At 41.9% G+C, this 20,238-nt stretch overlaps 1 protein-coding gene across 4 annotated transcripts in view; it reads left to right on the top strand.

Moving 5' to 3' along the window:
* Window positions 1–20,238, top strand: part of NFKB1 (nuclear factor kappa B subunit 1) — a 127,579-nt gene that overhangs the window by 88,332 nt on the left and 19,009 nt on the right. For 3 of the 4 annotated variants that reach the window (XM_053923077.2, XM_053923076.2, XM_045183754.2), the window contains 9 exons: window positions 2,660–2,823; window positions 4,481–4,639; window positions 5,990–6,094; window positions 8,125–8,216; window positions 10,113–10,251; window positions 15,931–16,071; window positions 17,246–17,335; window positions 18,577–18,762; window positions 19,944–20,085. In XM_053923077.2, the coding sequence (XP_053779052.1) occupies window positions 2,660–2,823; window positions 4,481–4,639; window positions 5,990–6,094; window positions 8,125–8,216; window positions 10,113–10,251; window positions 15,931–16,071; window positions 17,246–17,335; window positions 18,577–18,762; window positions 19,944–20,085 (1,218 nt within the window). The remainder of the gene's footprint in view (window positions 1–2,659; window positions 2,824–4,480; window positions 4,640–5,989; window positions 6,095–8,124; window positions 8,217–10,112; window positions 10,252–15,930; window positions 16,072–17,245; window positions 17,336–18,576; window positions 18,763–19,943; window positions 20,086–20,238) is intronic. The other variant, XM_053923078.2, reaches the window with a different exon arrangement.

A 20,238-nucleotide genomic window follows, 5' to 3' on the forward strand; every position in this document is an offset into this window, starting at 1 on the left:
TTTAAAATTTATTTTTGCACATTGGGATGAAGGTAAATTTGAGAGCAGTGTGATCCTTTCTAGACTTAATTTTAAAGTTTGTTAGGGAAATCAGAGCAGTCTTTAGTCTGGGGTTAATTTAATATCATTAGTAAGGCATTTCTGAATACTCATCCTGATGATTTGTGTCTTACAAGATTTCTTGAATTATTCCAGCCCTGTCCTCCAAGAATTGTTTTGCCTGCCCCTTTCTGGTGGCTGTTTTCCCAGCCTTGGGTCATTTTCTCACACACACTGAGAGTGCTCAGCGGAAGCTCAAGGTGGAGCCCCTGCACATCTCAGTGTCTCTCTGTGGTTCTTTCCTCTCTGGTGCTTTGCCCGTGAGTTCTAGCTAGCCTCCTCAGTCTCCTCGAATTTTTTACTCTGTCTCCTCAATTCAGGGAGATCACCAGGTCCTTTTTGGGGTCCCCCTTCATGAGCTGCAGCCTAGAAACTCTTAAGCATGAGACCAGCATAATTGTAGGATTCATCGTATTTGTTTCCCTTTTCTTAAGGATCACTGTCTCGTGCTGCCTCTTGTCTGGTGTCTGAAAATGATTTTTTTGGTGTGTTTTTTGTTGTTTAAGGTGAAACATTTAATCTGGTCTCTGAAACTCCATCATAACTTGAAGCAGAAAACTGACTCCTGTATTGTTTCACTTCTTACCAGAGTAAATTCACTATTCACATAATAAATAGTATACATGAAAAGTACTTTATACATAATAAAGTGTAAAGTGCTACAAAGGTCTTTGTCATCGCCATTATCTAAAAGAGTACCTCATTTTCCCATAGTCGTGGATGTTCTATGTGGGGATAAGGTCCAAAAGACCAAAAGGTGAAGGTGTGGTTTCGGAAAAATTGCCTGTGCCCTAATGCATATTAGTATGTCATGTTTGCATACTTTTCTGTGCTGTATTAATTTATACATTCATTGATTCAACAGACATTTATTAGACACCCAGTGTTCTAGGCACTGGGATCTCTGCCCTCAAGGTGCTTATAAATTCTCTTAGTATATTTTCTTCTCTGTGTATGTCTCAGCTATCCCATTTTTTCTCTCACTTTCTGGACACCTATCTCGTTTGGTCTGTGGGCCCCTGTATGGGGGCTCATCTCATTCTGCCTTCACTCATATTTTCTTTCCATAGTTTACATGGTCTTCCCACATGGTTATATTCTTTGTTTCATTCAATCCAGTTGTCATAATATTTCTGTCTTTCCTGTACTAATCTTTTTTCCTTTCTGGATGAAAGCCAAAATAAAACAAAATTCCTTACGAAAGTTTACAAGGCTTTAAAAAATCTGTGCCACCCCTTGCCCCTTTGAACTCCTTGACCTCTTCTTCATTTTCTTCTAGCCTCCTTGGCCTCCTTACCATTGTTGTCCTTAGAAGAAAAACACCAGGCATGACCCTGCATCGGGGTGTTTGCACTTGCTGTTCCTTCTGCCTTCAATACTCTTCCACATATCCACATCTTTCCCCTCACTTCCTTCAAGTCTTTGCTCAGTTGGTATCGGTTTAATGAGGCCTTTTCTGGCCTCTCCCTATTTTAAAGTGTCATTCCTCCTACCTCTTCTGTTCCCCATTCCTGCCGTACTTTTCTTAGTAACACTTATCATCTTCTAAATTATACTGTAAAATTTGTTTTGTTTCTTCACTGTGGTTGCACTAGCTAATAAATTCTGTGGAACTAGGGATTCCTTTACTGCTGACAGGAGCAATCGGACACTACCTGGCACTAATAAGGAGCTGAATAAACATTTGTTGAATGAATGAGTCTCCTCGGTAAAGTGTTTTTTGTTTGTTGTATTACATTTATTGAATATACTTCTTTGTTTCGTGTACATTATTTAAAAGCAAGTGGTTGGAGCATTTTATATATTTTCTTTTAAAAAATCCCTTAAATTGCTTTATTTAGCTAGTAATATATTTTGTTCTGTAGGTATGTAGCCTTCGTGAGATAAAAGGGTCTCCATCCCTGATGATAGGTTACCTTCAGATGTGAGTCCATGTGGACTTAGAGGACATTCTAGTAATAATAAATCATTTCAACCTTCTAGATTACCCAGGAGGAAATAGCATTCTGGCAAGGGGGGCCCCAAACAGGACTTAGATTCTAGATCCCATCTAGAAACCTAAGGATAACCCAAAAGAAAAAAAAATCCCTTAAAATATAATATTCCTCTTATTCTGAGAAAAAAAAAGTTGGAAGAGTTATTACTATATTGGAAATTAAAATATTTTTATACAATTCTCCTTGAAAATACTTACAAATGAGTCCATGTAAAACTTTCTATGAAGTTACATATACATATCTGCTCCCTCCTTTAATCATAATTTGAAAGTCTGATGACGCTGTGAAAACCAAAAGATTTTGCTGAGTTTACCACAAACTTGTTTGGTGGCAAAACCCAGTCTGCCCTAATGTGCAGCTGGTTATGAGCTTTATTTTTCCATTTGGGGAGCCCACTCTGTGTGTTTTACTGCAGAAGTAATCATGCGTTTGATTATAGTGTGGGCCCCAGCAATTGAGTACCTGTGTATTTTTTTTCATTCTCTTTGCTCAATGAAACCATATTAGTCATTGACTCCCTAACTTTTGGTTGCTGTTTGCTGCTGTTACTCTTTTTTCTCCAGCTTTGCAAACCTGGGTATACTTCATGTGACAAAGAAAAAAGTATTTGAAACACTGGAAGCGCGAATGACGGAGGCGTGCATAAGGGGCTACAATCCCGGACTTCTGGTGCACCCTGATCTTGCCTATTTGCAAGCAGAAGGTGCAGGAGACCGGCAGCTCACAGGTGAGTGTCACTCTCCCATCCTTGCTTTTTTGAGAGCTCCGGCTCTCTTTTTCTCTCTGTGCTCATCTGTATGCCCCAGGTTTCTCTTTCTCCTAATCTGTACCCCAAGCTGCCCCTGCTCAGAAACCTTTGATGGCATCCTGCTACCTCTGGAATAAAATCTGTGCCTCCATAGCCTGCATACAAAGCCCTCACAGGCTGGCCTGAGCCACCTTTCTAGCTCATCTTTGGTCCCACCCTGCACCCACCTCTGCCCACTACTGCACCCTGAACACCGCATGCATCTCCATACCTTTGTATGCGTTTCTCTGCTTAAAACACCTCACCCTTCCCCTTTCAACCTGTCAAAACCGATTCATATTTTAAGACTTAGTCCAAAAACAACTCCTGTGTTATAAGTCTCCCAGTTTCCCTTCTTAAAAAGAATCTTTCTTTCTTTGGGCTCTTCAGGCACATTGTAAACTATTGTCTTTGTCATAAAAATGCTATGATTTTATGATTTTTTGCCTTTACTCATATTTTTTTTCTTTTAACCCCAAACCATGTCTCACCACCTGCCCCATTTCTGCTTTTATGTGTTCTCCTTCAGTCTGGACACCCTGTCATCAGCTCCCATTCAGGCTGTGCTGTGCTCTCTGGTGCTCCAGATCTCGCTCCAGTTTTGGGACTCTGTCCTTCCCCACTTCTAACCCAGTTTGTACCCTGTGGCCAGATTGATCTTACTAAAGCATACATCTCACAACGACTGAGGGTCTCCGCATTGCTGGCAAAACCCAGGAAGCTGGCATGATAGGCCTCCCCAGAGCAGGCCCCTGTCTACATTTCCAACGCTGTTTCCCACCATGTCCCTTCATGTTGTCAAGCCAGACAACACCATAGAAGCACCATGGTCTTTCACTTGCTTACCTTAGCACGTTCTTTCTATACCTGCTCTTCCCTCTTTCTGGGATGTCCTTATTCACCCTCTTCATAAGCACAAGTTCTCCTATCCCTTTAAGATTTAGAGCAAATGTTTCTCCTGCTCCAAAACCTCTGGATTCTCCCCTTCTTTGAAATTCCATATCACTTCCATCTGTAGCTCTTTGACAGTACTTATCTCTTGAATTATCCCGTTTTATGATATAAGGTAATTACATCCATCAGCATGAAAGCTCCATCCAGAGGGAAAGAAGGAGCCAAATGCAGTAGAGTCATTCAGTTTCTTCAGAAGTACTTTTTGAGTACCTACTATGTGCCAAGGAGGGTGCTAGGCACTGTGGAATGAACACAGTGTCTTTGCTCAAAGGATTTTCGGAACGCTTGATTTTCGCATTTTGCAACACAACTGATGCACAATTGGCTTATTACGTTCCATTCCATCGCGTTCCTCGTATCTTCAACTCTTACTGTGGGGAGAGAAGGGAGAGTCTGGGGAAAGACAGGAGAGGAGAGAGGCAGTTTGAGATGTGCAGGACAGTTTGTGCTGTCATTCCGAGAATATCCAGGTCTTCTTTTGATGGCTTTAATTTTGGATGACATAAACAAGATAAGTTTTAATTATTAGCAACATGAATTTTAAAAAAATTTTATTTCAAGTTTCTGTAGTTTGGGCTTTATAAAAGCATCCTATCTAAAATGTTCACCCTTTGCTCTTACCCTGTGCCGTGTGTGGTCCTAGATCGGGAAAAGGAGATCATCCGCCAGGCAGCGCTTCAGCAGACCAAGGAGATGGACCTCAGTGTGGTGCGGCTCATGTTTACAGCTTTCCTTCCGGACAGCACCGGTAGCTTCACAAGGCGCCTGGAACCCGTGGTGTCCGATGCCATCTACGACAGCAGTGAGTGCTTGATTTTTAATGGGAGGCGGCTCCTGCAGCGTCAGGAACAGACCTGCAGCCGGCTCTGGCAGTTACTTAACCGAATCTGAGTCCCGGGGCAAGGAACTTAACCACTGGGAGCCTCGTGTTTATCATCTACAAAATGGGAATCCTAAAATCTAATACAAAAACTTGATGTCTAGATTAACAGTGAAATATTATGAGGTTCTCAGTACATGTATTTCTCTTTCCTCAGATTTTATAGTCTTTTACATATAAAGCCAAATCTCTTATTTCTTACAAATGCCTTGCTGTGAGGTATCTTGTTGGTGCTCTTAGATGAGAAAGTATCTCAATTGTTTTCATTGGGAGTCTAAACAGAAGTTAATAAAAGACAACTATTAATTATCCACCTTCACTCTCACACGTAGCTTTATCAAGATAGGAACTTCAGGCTTATTGAATGAGCAGCACAGATAGTGTGTGGCTTCAAAATTCTGTTTCAGTCAGTAGTTCCTAGACTCTTAAGCGTCTTATAGTGATCTTCCAATTTACCATGCAAATTCGTGGGGTAAAATTTTTGGTGTGTGTGAGATGTATTAACAGATACTTCCAGAAAGTCTGCAAGTACACTGCATGGACTCCTTGCCAGTTTGTAGGGTTTGGTCTAAGCAAAGAACTCCAGGCTCCAAGTACAACAACTAACTGATTCTCTAATTTAAACAAGTTTGAAAGGAAGTGAAAGAGGCGTAAAATGATGTAGACTCATACACCGAAGATCACCTTAAATGCAGCTGTTGGGGGGAAATAAGGAAGCTTTATGCTATTACCACACGAAACTTTTGCCCCTAGCCACACAAAATTCTAATTTAGTTTGCGGAAAAGAAATTTAACATTTCCATTTTTTCTTTTTTGTACAATAAAAATTAATAAATAGTTTAAGAAAATTATGCTTCTCCTAAATTTGTAGGACTCTTATAAATGGTTTCTTATTATCATGGAAATAAACTTAGGCTTAAGTTTTGACCTAAATGAAATTCCACCAACCCATTGGCTTGGTACCTCCCAGAACATCAGAAGAGCTCTTTCTGTCTGTGTGAATCCCTTACTGTATTAGTGAGAGAAGCAAAGATTGCTCCTATCTGCCTCATCTGTTTTGTTGGTAATGAATGACCCATGCCCAAGAAGTGCCCTGGGGACTTCAGAAAGCATTTTGGTTTCATCTGTGTCCTTGTTAAAACAATACACGTGAAAGCATCTATGTAAACTTTCTCTTGGTTCATGTGTACTAAGGACGGGGTCCCTCGTGAGAGAGTGGCTTGTGCAGCGGAGGGTAAATCAGGATGTTTGTTGTTTCTCTCCTGTGGACAGAAGCCCCCAATGCGTCCAACCTGAAAATTGTACGAATGGACAGGACAGCTGGATGCGTAACTGGAGGGGAAGAGATTTATCTTCTGTGTGACAAGGTTCAAAAAGGTAAATGTAGCTCTGATCGCAAGATGTGAAATACTTAGAGGGTGTCTGTGAGTCACTCTTTGGCAGTGGACCCCGTAATATCACTTTAAAATTTATACATTTCAGATCTTGCACATTAAAGTTATCTTGTGTTAATTTTTAAGCCCAACTAATTTATTTTAAAATTTTCAACAGAAGTAAAGAGAAATTCTAAAACGGTGGTAATCAGTGACATTTCAGTGTTATACTTTAAAGTTTGATATCGGAACTTAGTTAAACTAAAATAAATGAGTAATAGTCCACGCTGCACACACACACAAAGAATAAATAATGTTCTGTGTGTGTTCGTGTCATGCCGTTTAGTCTGCTCTGACTCCCGCTACCCTGCCCATGAGTGATGTCCTCCACATCCTGTCCTCAGCAGCCCTGCTGTGCTCCTGGAGCCTCATGCCTACAGCTTCGTTCGTGGAGTCCGCCCATCTCATATTTGAGCTTCCTCTTTTCCAGCTGCCTTCTGTTTTTCCCAGCAAGGGTGTCTTTTCCAAAGACTCTGCCTTCTTGTAATGTGCCCGAAGTAGGACAGCTTCAGTTTTGTCATTTTTGCCCCCAGCGGTGTTTCAGGCTTAATTTGCTAGAAGACTCACTTGTTCCTCTAATGTTTTACATAGTGTGAAATTATTTTGTTTATCTTACAGTGCTTTTTGCAACACTAGGAGAGCCTCTCCAAATACTTTCACGTGACATTGTGATGTCAGCTAAGAAAAAGAAAGAGATTATAACAGATTAAAAGAAAATAAGGATTATAGGGAAATTCTCAGAGCATATTTGTCTCATAATTTTGACTTTCAGAAAGGGTTCTTGGCATTCATCTCATTAGATGTGGTACAAGATTGATGAACTACAAAGGCTGAAGGAGATTGTGTTACTTTCTCAAACTTGACTCATTTTGAAAATAAATGATCAATAGTATAATAAAGATGAACTCGCTACAAAGTTATGCACATTTTCAAAGTAAGCAGATACATAATTGGAAATATAGCCCCTAAGTAAAAGAACTGTGGCTTTAAAAAAAGAAAATCCTCACTTGAGGATAAATATTCTGAGGTAAAAAGTCAGAAAAAAATAGGATCTAATTTTAAGGTAAAAGTATGTATCTTTATCCAAACAAAAATTTACACTTTCTCTGCTTATCCTGGATCAGCCTTCTTTTAACCTGTTCTGTCCAAGTTGTACATATTTCCAAATCCCTGGACAAGCCAGGGAGATGCCAACCTGAGTCACATCGTCATATTTCTGCAAAAGTAGAACCCACGACAGAAGTGTGAAATTTAGGCATTCTCATTTAATCTGAAGGGTCTTGACTAACATTGTATTTTTAACAGTTTTCCAATAAAGATTAATAAAGTATTCTATATAGTGTGTCAGCATTATAGAATGTTTAAGAGTAGAATGCTTCAGTTGGGAACTATACTGTTTGTGTTCAAATCCTGGCTTTTCCACTTGCCTACTGTTCACCCCTGGATGAGGTACTTAACCTCTCTAGACTCCAGTTGCTCTTCTGCAAAATGAAGATATTAATAGCACACCTGCATTACAAAGTTATTGTGAGGATTAAATGAGTTCATATGTACATATAAACCACTTAGAATTGTGTCTAACATATAGTAAACTTTATGTAAGTTAAATATTATTATGTAAATCTATATTGAGTTGACCACATTTTGGAATTCTGATATTCCTCAGTATCCTTCATCTTTCTCTTGAGTGAACTGGTTTCGAGATGGAGAAGTAGGAAGGCCAAAGATTAAGAGAAAACTCAAACTGAGTAGGTAAATCTGTCATTGTAAATGACACTTGGGCCCAGTACGATGGTAACTAAGTAAAAATGCAGTGATTTGTGAAATATTTAAATTACTCAAAGGTCAACTTCATATTAATTACTTTCAAGTTTTAGTGTCTGTTAGCTACAGTCTTGAACGAACTTTCCCCCAGCACGTTTACAAATATTGTGACTCTGTGTGAATCACCCACCTGCCTGTGACTGTTTGCAGATGACATCCAGATCCGATTTTATGAGGAGGAAGAAAACGGTGGAATCTGGGAAGGCTTTGGAGATTTTTCTCCCACAGACGTTCATAGACAAGTAAGTAGATGATGATAATTTTACATTTTCTGCCTTGTTGAAAAAGAAAAAATTATAAATATTTATTTAACTTTCTTAAAAGAATACTATTTTTTAAAACTCTTACAGGTCTTATAGAAAAGCTACCTACCATAGAATTATGGGCAAGTTTCTGTAACAAAATACCATAGACTGGGTGGATTAAACAATAGGAATTTATTTCCTCATAGTTCTGGAGACTGGAAGTTCCAGATCAGCGTTTGACAGGGTCAGTTCCTGGTGAGAGCTCTCTTCCTGGCTTCCAGGTGGCTGCCTTCTTGCCCTGTGCTCCCTGGTGGAGAGTGAGCGCTCTGGTGTATCTTCTTATAAGGACACCAATCCTACTGAGTCAGGGCCCTGCCCTTAGGACCTCCTTTGCTCTTCATTATATCCATAAAAGCCTTATATCCAAATATATCTGCACTAGGGGTTGGGGCTTCAATGTATAAATTTTAGGGGGACAAAATCAGTTCATAACAGTGTTTTACTAGATGACTAGGTGAAACCTGTTAACAGATATTCTAATGGAAGGTGTTGAAAGGGAGAAACTTCTAGTTGAGGTTGATGTCGTCACAATAAATCAACATTTCCCACTGACAGATAAGTATATAATTAAGAGATGAAAATGCTAAATCCCCATCAGAATGATTAGTCTGAGTGGCCGAGGCATACGATTTTCACAAAAAAATGGGAAATGACCCAAATATCCATCAATAAGTTGCCAATTACCAGTACATAAATTACGTTGTATCTATGTGATGGAATATTTTGCAGTTATTGGAAAGAGTGAGTACTCTATGAACTAACAGGAAAAGATCTCAAGAATACAACATAAAACAATTTTACATATAAATATAAAACAATATATATTTAAACGACCATATATTCATCTTTGTACATTCATAAAGAAACTCTGGAAGAATACAAAAGAAATTAGTAAATTCTCTGCGTTTACCTCTGGGGGTCAGGGGGAAAGGAAGCAGTTGGAATTGCTTGGATGGAGGACAGAAATGGCAAGAAGAAATGTCAATACATGCCATTACATACCTTTTTATATTTTACAAAATCTTGATACCTATGAATATATTACATGATCAAAATATGGAACTAAAAAGGAATGTAAAAATGCCTAGCAATTCTAGCACCTCCAGAGATGTTACAGAACGACCTGTATATGCCTAGCCATTCTTACCTCAAAATCCACTGCCCCGGCCTGACCTCTGTGGCTCAGTAGGTCGCACATCGTCCCGCATGCCAAGAGGTCTCGGGCTTGACTCCTGCTCAGCGCACATGCCTGGGCTGTGGGCGCAGCCCCCAGTCGGAGCACATACAAAAGGCAACTACTCGATGTTTCTCTCTCACGTCGATAGTTCTCGCCTTTCCCCCCTCTTTAAAAGTCAGCCAATAAAAAAAATATAATAATAAAATACACCGACCCTGTGATGTTGCCTCCCTTGCAGGATTTAGTTTCAGGCTTGCAGCTGATAGCAGTGCCGCCTTCCTGGTCTCTCTCATCCCAAAACTGCTCTTTCTAATGTTGCCGCAAATAATCTTGGAGGCTTTCAAGGTTGATTTGAAAGAGGGGAATGTGTATGCAGTGTAATTTTTTCACATAATTATTTACAAATGAAGACATCTGAATTATTAGGCAAATGAAATAATAAGGTTTGCGATACATCAGCATAGTCTTGCTTCAGTTTCACAGTGGCGGTTTAATTAAAATGTATGGGTATGGAATTCTGAGCTTGTAACTCTCTGTGGGTGCTGTATTTTTTGTACACTGGTCTAAACCTTGAGCATAAAAAACTTGTTGAATGAGTAGCATTACTGGAAAAACTGGTAGTCCCGCCCTAATGTTTGGATCTTTGTATCCTGCAGTTTGCCATCGTCTTCAAAACACCAAAATACAAAGATGTCAACATTACCAAACCAGCCTCCGTGTTTGTCCAACTTCGGAGGAAATCTGATTTGGAAACTAGCGAGCCAAAACCTTTTCTCTATTACCCTGAGATCAAAGGTAACTCGGTTGTTTATACTCTTGCTCTTGTTTCAATAAGAGGACACGCTTATTGGAAAATATCAGTTAGTCGCCTCCTTTGAACAGCTTCCTAGTAACTGGCCCCTGGGTCCCTGGTACTTAGTTTAGAGAAGAGAGAAGTTAATATACAATTTTGGGATCTTGAAATTAAGTCCAGACTTTTAAATAATGTTTTTTTCACCATTTACACATTCGAGAATTTGAAACTCTCATTTATTGAGCAGTACACGGGTCAGGCAGTTGAGGAGAAAGATGAGGTGCTGTGCAGGACAGGCCATCGGTGGGCCTCAGGCAGGTGAACGGAAGACTCAGCCCCCACGCAGTGCAGAACTGTAAACATGAAAAAGCGCCATTCTTTTCCTTAGAAGAGACATACCAAGAAGGAGAGAGAATAGTCTCCTTAAATACTTATAATGCACATTAATCATTTTGATAAGTTCCTAAAGGGAAGCATCCACACACACACAGGAGAATGCTGAAGAAAGAGAGCCCTTGCTTCTAAAGCCGCCTAGAAGAAGCCTTCCTCAGAGTCAGCGTTGGGGGTACGCCTCAGTAGTTGGGTGTGCAAGGAAAAAGGGAGAGGGTTTCCTAGGATTCAGGAACTTGAGGAGCTAAAACAACTTGTGTTTGTTCAAAGAAAAGTGAGCATTATGATTACTGAGAGGGACTCCTGAGGCCAAGGCAGGACAGGAAGGCCAGAGCCAGCCTCTTAGGTGCTAGGACTGGCAGCTGAAGAATTCCGGGTTGACTCTGGAGAAGGGAAAGACCAGGCCTGTTTGAATTTGGAATGATGGCTCTGACTTCTTTATATGAACACTGAGGGGCCATCTGGGCAGCAGACAATGAGTCAGAAGAGTAGTGCAAGCATCCAAGTGAGAAATGGTGAGGTTCCTAAAGGTATTCGTGCAAAGAATGAAAGGAGGAGGTGGCTTCAAAAGGCAGTTCAGTGATGGTGTCGGGAGGACCCAGGTGCTGGTTGAGGTAGGAGGTGAGCAAGTAATTCAGAAGTCATAGATGGTTCTAGGAATCCTGCCTAGGAAGTCTGTGATGTGGTTGAATTGATGAAAATCAGGGGAGCAAAAGTATGTTTGGGTGAGCAAAGAGGGAGCTCAGTTTATAGTATGTTGCACTTTAGGTTCTTGTAGCAAATTCCAAATAGGCCAGTCGAAAGGGAGGAGTGGAACTGCAGAGGACAGGGTGGGAAATTCAGCACTGAGAATGCTCTCAGAATGAATGGAACAGGTATTTCTTTTCCTGGTGGCCACTGACCCCCAAGGGGTCTGTGGATAGAAATGTACTTTTAATATAATCTGCTTTTTTGTAAACCTATGTTGTATTTTACATATGGAAAACTGTGATCTCAGAGGGGGTCCAGAGACTTCACTGACTGCAAAGTGGGCCACGGCACAAACGGAATGAGAAACCTCTGGGCTGGAGGGAAGTGAGACTGGAGAGGGAGTTCAGTGGACGGTTGTCATGGGGCACCCAGGTCCTGGCTGAGTTGGAGGTCACTAGGGTGCCTTAGCAATAGTCCACATGTGTGTTGGATCCTGTGATAGCAACATGCGATGGGTGCTTTTAAAGAGGACTTTCTTTTTGTACAGTTCATGTTGTGGCAAGAGGATTTAGATGTTTCATGAGTTCTTACTTCTTTTCTGAGGTTGCGACCTCTCCACTGATGAGTCAGATTTATAGTGTGTTCCGTGACTGGTGGTTTAAAATCGTTGTGAGCAGAGGAACCTTTTTCCCCTCACGTGAAATTTCATGCAAAATCCCAGTATGTAAACCTGACAGGCTCTGGTTAAAGTAGAGGTAGAGCGCTCTGCCCCCTCAGCCTTTCCCAGAAGCTCTCTCACCTTTCTTCACTTCCCCACCCAGGAGCTGCCTGGGGTTTTCGGAATGCTTCAGTCTGCATACAATTTGAAAATCACTGTTTTGGATTAAACATCCTTCTTTAAAAGTAGACAAAAATTTTGGCCTTTCTGAAAAAAAAAAAAAATTAGATTTCTTGTCCTGAAATGTTTTCAAAATAATGTCAAGTTTTCTCACACACACACACACACACACACACACACACATATACACACAAATCATGTTAAAAAAGGAAAACCAGCCCTGGCCAGTGTGGCTCAGTTGGTTGGGTGCTATCCACAATGCAAAGGGTCATAGGTTCGATTCCTGGTCAGGGCACGTGTCTGGGTTGTGGGTTGGGTCCCAGGTTGGGGGGCATACAAGAGGCAACTGATTGATGTTTCTCTTTCAAATCAATGTTTCTCTCCCTCTCTTTCTCCCTCCCTTCCTTTCTCTCTAAAAATTAATAAAATCTTTTGTAAAAAGAAAACCACATATGTATGAGCATAGAAATGACCAACACTTACTGTGATTGAGTCATTGTGAGATTAGAGCTGTTTTATTGAAGATAACAAATTACCTTAGTCCATAAAACCTTCTGGATTATAAAACCCCAAATTGAAATAATCACAAGGAGAAACAGTCACACCAAGCATGAGACTAGTCAGAAAAATAGCAGGCATTTACTATAAGAGTAAGTATATGAAAACGACCCAAACTGTACAACCTGAGGAACGGTTATGTATGTTTCTCAGGAGTCATTGCGCACACCTTTCACTGCCCCCAACCCCTGCAGTCACTCCCTGTCTCATTGCCTAACTTTGTATTTTTCGTTATTTTTATCAGTCTGCCAAACTGTTTCCTCTACTAATATGTGTGTCCCTTGTCTTCTTCCTACCTCCAGATTTGGTCTTTCACGTTTATTGCTACAGCTCCAGCCTCTAGAACAGTGTGTGTTACGTAGTCCGTGCTCGTTAAATATCTGAGAGCTGACTCACTGATTGACCAGCCAAGTTGCCAGCCTCATCCAAAAGGCTAGCAATTTGTTGAGTGCTGTCAAGCAGGACATTGGATAATGAAATATAACGTACTCTTCTCTTTGTTCAGAATTATCTAGCCCTACAGTCTGCATCCTCTGTGCTCATTGGTTGGCGCTGTACTTCATAAAAACTTCATCGAGATGGTTGGATCCAGGGGAGACAGTTAAAATCATCAAGACAGGGATAATTGGCAAGGGAAGAAAATGGTTGAGGAACTGCTATGCAAATGCAAAGAAAGGCCATATGACTTTGCAGTCTGAAAAGACAGAGATTAGGAAGAAACCATATAATCTTTAAATTATGAAAGATATGGTCGGGATAAACGCAGGCACTATCACTGTCAAACTAGAACCTGAAAAGTGAAAACGAGGTTCTTTTAAAGCACGTGCACAGCAAAAGGTGGTGGGGGCGAAAAGTTTATCTCCTTTTGTAAACTCACCTGTTGTATCTCAAATCATCAGTCATTAAAGGAAGCGAAGGTATTGCGGAATGCTTCCCAGAAAATGGCAGCTTAATGTAACGGAAAGCCCACTGCACTTGGATCTGATCTTCACTCTGCCCTGACTTCAGACAAGTCCCTTAATCATCTCAGCTGCCATTCTTCTACTGGAAAAGGAGAGCTTAGAGTGAGTGGCCTTCCAGACTGAGGTCCTTTCTGGAACAGGTCGATGTTTCGTTGCACCCCCATGGTGCCCCTGTCAGAGGCAGACCACAAGGACAGATGAACCCAGTGTGAAGGTCGTCATATAACCTTCACTTCTGTGGAAACTTAGGATTGTTTATTAAAAAGCTTGGCACCTGGAATTTTCTGTATCAATTTCTTGTCATTGAAATCTTAATGGCTGCAGGATCATTAACATTTTTTAAAATTAACTCTTAAAAATTCCCATTTTAGAGTGAAATATAGCCAATGAATATGTTGTATGAGTCAAAAGAAGTGCGTGGCAAATACAGAATGGTCTCCGTGCCGGAAAGGGTGTCGATGGGTAACTTTGGCTTCTGCAGTCCCATCAGTGGTCTGTTTCCCTCCTGTGTTTCATGTTCCTAGTGAACTAACACCCTCCGTGAGGGCAGCAGTTTATAGGATGAGTGAATGAGTGGGGCTCAGAGTTTCTTTAAAGTGATCCCCCTTGGCTTTTTTCTTCCTACCAAGTCTGCTCGTGGTTAGTTTTTAAACGATGATTTTCTAAGTGCACTTTGCTACCCCACTTTCCCTGGCTTAAGCTTTCGACTGCACTCAGATGACCGCAAGACAGTCAGTAAACGACAGCATTCTTTCTAGCCCTGAGATGAAGGAAACAGCCACAGAATTAGAAATAAGTAAAGATATTTCTGAACGTATACAACGGCCACAGCGACACTGAAAACCCCGAAATAGGACAGTTGTTAAGTACTGGACTGCTGATTGAGAAAAGGGATACCCCATCGACTGCGTATTCAATTTAAGCAAAAATCTTTTTTCATTCCTTCAACCCAAAAGAGAGAAGGGAGGAGAAATTGAATAGTAGGAAAATCAGAGAAGAGAAAGGGAAACAGGAAGAAGAAACAGGAACGGAACATTAGACACAAAGGCAGAGCCAGAACTTGGGGCCAGGGGGCTGGGAAGAAGCATCGGTAGTGAGAAGAAAAGGAAAACAGACCCACACACAGAACAGGGAGCAGTCTAAGGAGCCCGTAGCCCTCGACCGTCAGAACTCTCAGCGTCACTGCACTTCGGTCAAGTAGCGACCGTAGACCTTTAGTCTTCCATGTCTCATCGGTCACCCCACGAGCTACAGATCCCTCTTTCATTGTCCTTCTCTGCGTCACCCATTTTTATTACCCTGGTGACCTCATATCTGCGTTGTCTCCTCCTTTTGACGCTTTACTTGTCTGATGTACCAGTGACAGTGGAATCTTCCTAAAACACCAGCACCGCACATCGTTCCCCGGTTCAAAACCACTGGTTGGCTCTGCGGCCTGTGAGTTAATTCCCTTCAGTTCCCCCTCCAGGTGCTCCACCATGTGGTCCCCATTGGAGCTGTTTCTCCAGAATTCCTCACACTAAACTTCCACTTCAGCTAAGCTGACCCACAGCTGTTCTCCTAAGTGCGCAGGGCACGCTCTCTCTTTCATTACATTCCTTCCAGATCCGCTTCCCAGAACATCTTCCCGTTGCCCTCTCCTGATAGAACGCTGATTCTAAGAGGCTTTCTCTGAATTTTCCAGCCCACTGGGGCTTCCTAGAAATCCTTCTTTGAACTCTTGGAACTGGTTTGACCGTCCATTTAACATACACAGCATTATAGTGCTGTCTGAGTCTTTTTCCCCACACCCTTAAAATTACATTGGAGGGTCCTTGACAGCAAAGACACTGTGTCACGAAATCTCTGTGCCCTCAGCACCTGTCTCATGGGAGATGCATAGTTAGTGTTAGCTGGTCAATGATAGCTGTTCCGTGTCACCAAGCGAAATGCTCAGTAATGTTTTCCTTATTCAGGATCTTCATCTTTGATGGACAGTCGGGTTGACTTTGGCGACTTAAGAGACTGTTGCAGGGAGGATTTGGGTGTGCACTGCTCTGTGGTCTCCCTGAGGCTGGTTCTCAGTCTTCATGTCACTGGAACAAATCTAATGCTTCTTGAAATTTCATATCTCTTCCTCCTTGGGTGCTTTCTGTTTCCCTTTAAGATATTTAAAAATACCATTAGAGTCAATATCCTTTCTGTGGCTAGTCGTGGAACTGAATCAATCTTTTCTCCTCTGGTTTCTCTTCCGTTAACAACAGATAAAGAGGAAGTGCAGAGGAAGCGGCAGAAGCTCATGCCCAATTTCTCAGATAGTTTCGGCGGCGGCGGTGCAGGGGCTGGAGGCGGAGGCATGTATGGCGGTGGCGGTGGAGGAGGGGGTGCTGGAAGCTCCGGGCCAGGTACGAAGCAGGTCTATTCTTTCTAATGCTGTTTCACATCAGAGAGGGGAGAATTTTCCTTTTCTAGATTTCCTGGCTTATCTGTGGAGTGAGGTGGTTATGACACTATTGAATGTGATATGTTAAACTACAATTCCCCAACAAATATAATTCTTTCAAAGAAATGACATTTCATTTTACAACATGTAGATAGTACCAAAAACCACCCAAAGCCAGATGTCCAAAGAGTAACATTTTGGTATATTCCCTCTTTTCTTGTGGCATAGTTGTTTTGATATTCTTTGGAAACATTGAAAAGTATACAAATTATGAATATATATAAAATCCTGCCATCCAAGTTGAACTACTTGTAATTTTTCCTGTTCCTACACTATAATATATATTTATGCACTTTCGCAAGTACAGCCGTGTACGTGCTTTGTATGCACAGTGTTGTAAACCACTTTCTGGCGTGAGCTGTCCATTATCATTGCATCGTGCTTGTGTGTAGAGAATCATTGCAGAGAAGCATATGCTGCTTTTCCCTAACGGGCTGTCATAATATAACTTACTGGACTGCTGTTTCCTTTTTCTGTGTAAAATGTTATACTGAACCGTTCAATCCACATTCCTTTTCTTTATTCCAGGTATTTTTAAATATTAGATTCTTTGAAGTAACATTACTGTGTCAGAAAATGTAACATCTAATACCAGCTGCTTTCCCAAAGAGTTTTACCAGTTTATGTTTCTATCAAAAATGCGTGAGAATGAGCAGTGATGGCCTCATTTCTGTGAAGGAGTCCCTGTATTTTACTGTATTTTGTTTGGTTCAGTTTTTCCCTCCGGAGGTTATTTTCCTGTCTTCTGTATTGGCAAGTCTAACTTTGCATGGTATCATTCCTCCTTGGCCTCTCCCCCCACGGGCGGGGGCGGTTCTCTCCAGCAGGGACTCCCCGGTGCTGCCCTAGCCTGGGCGCTGCCTGACTTGCTCAGGTGTAAGTTTGCCAGAGTGGAATTCTGATTATTGTGACCCCCCACCCCATGTTGCATCTTACTAAGTCTCAGCAGAAGCACTGTGTCAGGCAAATGCCTCCCACACCCACGCCTGTGCTCCCCTGGATGGAGGACACTAAGGTTGCCGAACCTTTGTAAGGAAAGCCATCCTGAGCGTTCCTTGCTGTACTTGCCGTTCCAGGGTATGGCTTCTCCCATTATGGATTTCCGACATACGGTGGGATTACCTTCCACCCTGGAACCACTAAATCTAATGCCGGCATGAAGCACGGTAAGTAATACTTTCTTCCTCTAATTCTGAGAAAGGAAGAAAAAACCTAAGTAATGCCAAAAAGTTTTTTTTTTATCATTATTTATCACTATAATATTATCTTGGAAAAAATGATGAATGCAAATAAGCTAAGAAGATGATCTTTCAAAAACATCATTATTCCCTGGGGGAAATTCTATTTCTGATGCAGTGTTTGTGTTTGTGTATTTACTTTGTAAGTGGCGGAACAGGAGGAGGAAAGAACATGGAAAAGGGACATGCAGAGACTTGACTGTGCAAACATGAGACAGTCACCAAACTCAGCTGTCCTCTTCTTTTTTTCCTCAAACACTGTACTTTGAAAACACTAAATATTTTGAATCTTGTAGGGATGTCCTTTTCCCATCACATGCTTCCCCTGATTAGCAGCCGTCACAGCAGGTGGTCGTAGTTTATATTGCATGTCCATTCCAGCGTACCCGTTGAAGAAGCGGTACAGTGACCTCCTCCCCTCTGTTCGGTGCTCGTTTTTAGGTCAGCTGCTCTCACATGTTTTGGGTAGGCTTCAAGATTGCTCTGTAAGAAAAATACCGGCACCTCCACTTAACAGAACACTGAGGTTCAGACATGTTCACTCACTCACTGGGGGACGTGCCTGTTAGTGGCAGGGCCAGGATTCGAACCAGTCTGCCCATGAAACGCAGGCGCTCTCTGGTCGTGCCTGTCAGATCACGTAGTCAGACCTGGAGGAGCCTGGTCCGAAACGACGCACTGGATAGCTCCCACGCTAAAGAATGCAAATTGGGATGATGCCTTTACAGCTCGCTTGGTTAATTAGCTTTAGGAAAGAAATGAGTGCTCTGCTTTCACGAACTTGAAAAATTCCACTTTCCTATAATTCACAAAAGAGCCTTATTTCATTTTGTTAAAGAGAAGAGATGCAATTTTTTGAAGTGTAAAAAAGATGTTTTTTAACATCTTTAAAGTTCTTACCACAAGAAAAAATGATTTGTAACTGTGTATGCTGATGGATGTTAACAAGATTTATTTTAATGATCATTTTTCAATATATGCAAATATCAAATCATTATATTGTACACCTGAAATTAATATAATATTATGTCAGTTACACCTCAAGTTTTTAAAAATGGTTTTTAGAACTGAGAGTTTAAAATAGCTCCACGGAAGCAATGTTGAAACAGTGATTATAACTTAATAAATAGATTTATTGAGAAGAGGCTGATGTTTTGCTCTTACCTTAGGAACTATGGACACCTCATCCAAAAGTGACCCTGAAGGTTGCGATGAGAGTGATGACGGAGAGGCTGTCAGTCTCTCTGGGAAAGTAACTGAGACCTCAGAGCAAGATAAGGAGGCCGGCAGGGGGGACGCTGATGCGACTCTGCCGCGTCCGGCGGGAGGAAAGGGAGAGATTTCTAGGTTTCAGGGTAAGTGAGCGCACAGATGATTACTTGTGTGGTTGGGGAGGGGAGGAGTCGCTGCTAGGTGGAGAAGTTATTTCAGAAGACAGGTTTACTTTTTCTGTTAATCTAAAGATGGTTTATCAATATCCAGCTCAGTGTGCTCTCCAGAGTCCTGTGTGCCTGTTGCAAATCATGTGTCAGGTCATTTTGTTCACGTTTGTATTTCCATTTTCCCAGTGTTATCTTCGAATATAAAGTACCCTCATTTACATAGCATTCGCCAATCATAACCGTGCGGTTTCAGAGCATTGCGAGAGAGAATCTAATTCATTTCTACCACAGATAATAGAAAACAGCTTCTGTAACTATAATAGTTTCTCCTCTCTAGATTGTAGCTTGACCATCAGGCTAAAGTGGAAATTTGTCTCAAACTAAGAACTGTTCCTTTTATCCTAATGCCGTTTTCTGAAGAGTTAGGGGTGGGAGGGGCAGTGCACTCTCCTGTGTACTTCGAGCCAGTGCTCATTAGAATGTGTGTCAGGAGCCCAGGCCATCCTGCGCTGTACTCAGAAGACTTCCGTAAAGGGAAAGATAGTAAGTATTTAGACCTGGTGGCCACATATGGCCTCCAGCACACATTTTTCATACTCCTTTAAAAATGAGCAAGCCCTGCTCACCTAGGGGGCCGTATGAAAACAGGCCACACACAGGATGTGGCCCACAGGCCACAGTTTGCGTCCCTGACCTGCAGGAAGCAGACTTTACAAACACGGCAGCGGCTCACGGCAAGTCTGTCTGTCTGGGCAGAGACCGGGTTTTTTGACACTTGCCTAAGGAGAGAACTGCTCAAGACTCCAACAGAGGGTTATTTCACCAAGAGATTGCACACTTACTTATAATTACAACAAAATCCAATCAGCATTATTTGAATGTCCCTTTTAAAATAACAGACATCTGAACTCCTTTCCTCCTAATAAACTGCAGATAGTTTTTTTAGATCAGCCTCTATGTTTGTCAGTGAGCCAATGTCCACTTGTGCCGTTTCTGGTGAGCGCAGTCCAGAAGCACTGAAAGGAGCATTTGCCCCCGAAACAATGTGTGTCCAAGTATCAGAACACTGGTGCTGATGGTCGTGATCCCAGTGATGCCGTGCCTGCAGTGCAAGTATGGGAGACTCAGCGGCGACTGTGGTCATTGCTTTGCAGATAACCTCTTCCTAGAGAAGGCTATGCAGCTCGCCAAGCGGCATGCCAATGCCCTGTTTGACTACGCGGTGACGGGAGACGTGAAGATGCTGCTGGCTGTGCAGCGCCATCTCACTGCGGTGCAGGATGAGAACGGGGACAGGTGAGTGAGGACTTCTGTACACGAGGGCTGTTTCGGGGCAGGGAAAAGAGACAGCCGTTGTATGCATCCCGGCTAGAGGGAAGGAGAGTCGACCATGCGTTATTAGATCCTGTAACTGTAGTACTCTCTCAAGGAAAACAGTGTGTCAATATT

Source organism: Desmodus rotundus, chromosome 4 (assembly GCF_022682495.2).
Source record: "Desmodus rotundus isolate HL8 chromosome 4, HLdesRot8A.1, whole genome shotgun sequence".
In the NCBI taxonomy this organism is placed as follows: Eukaryota; Metazoa; Chordata; class Mammalia; order Chiroptera; family Phyllostomidae; genus Desmodus; species Desmodus rotundus.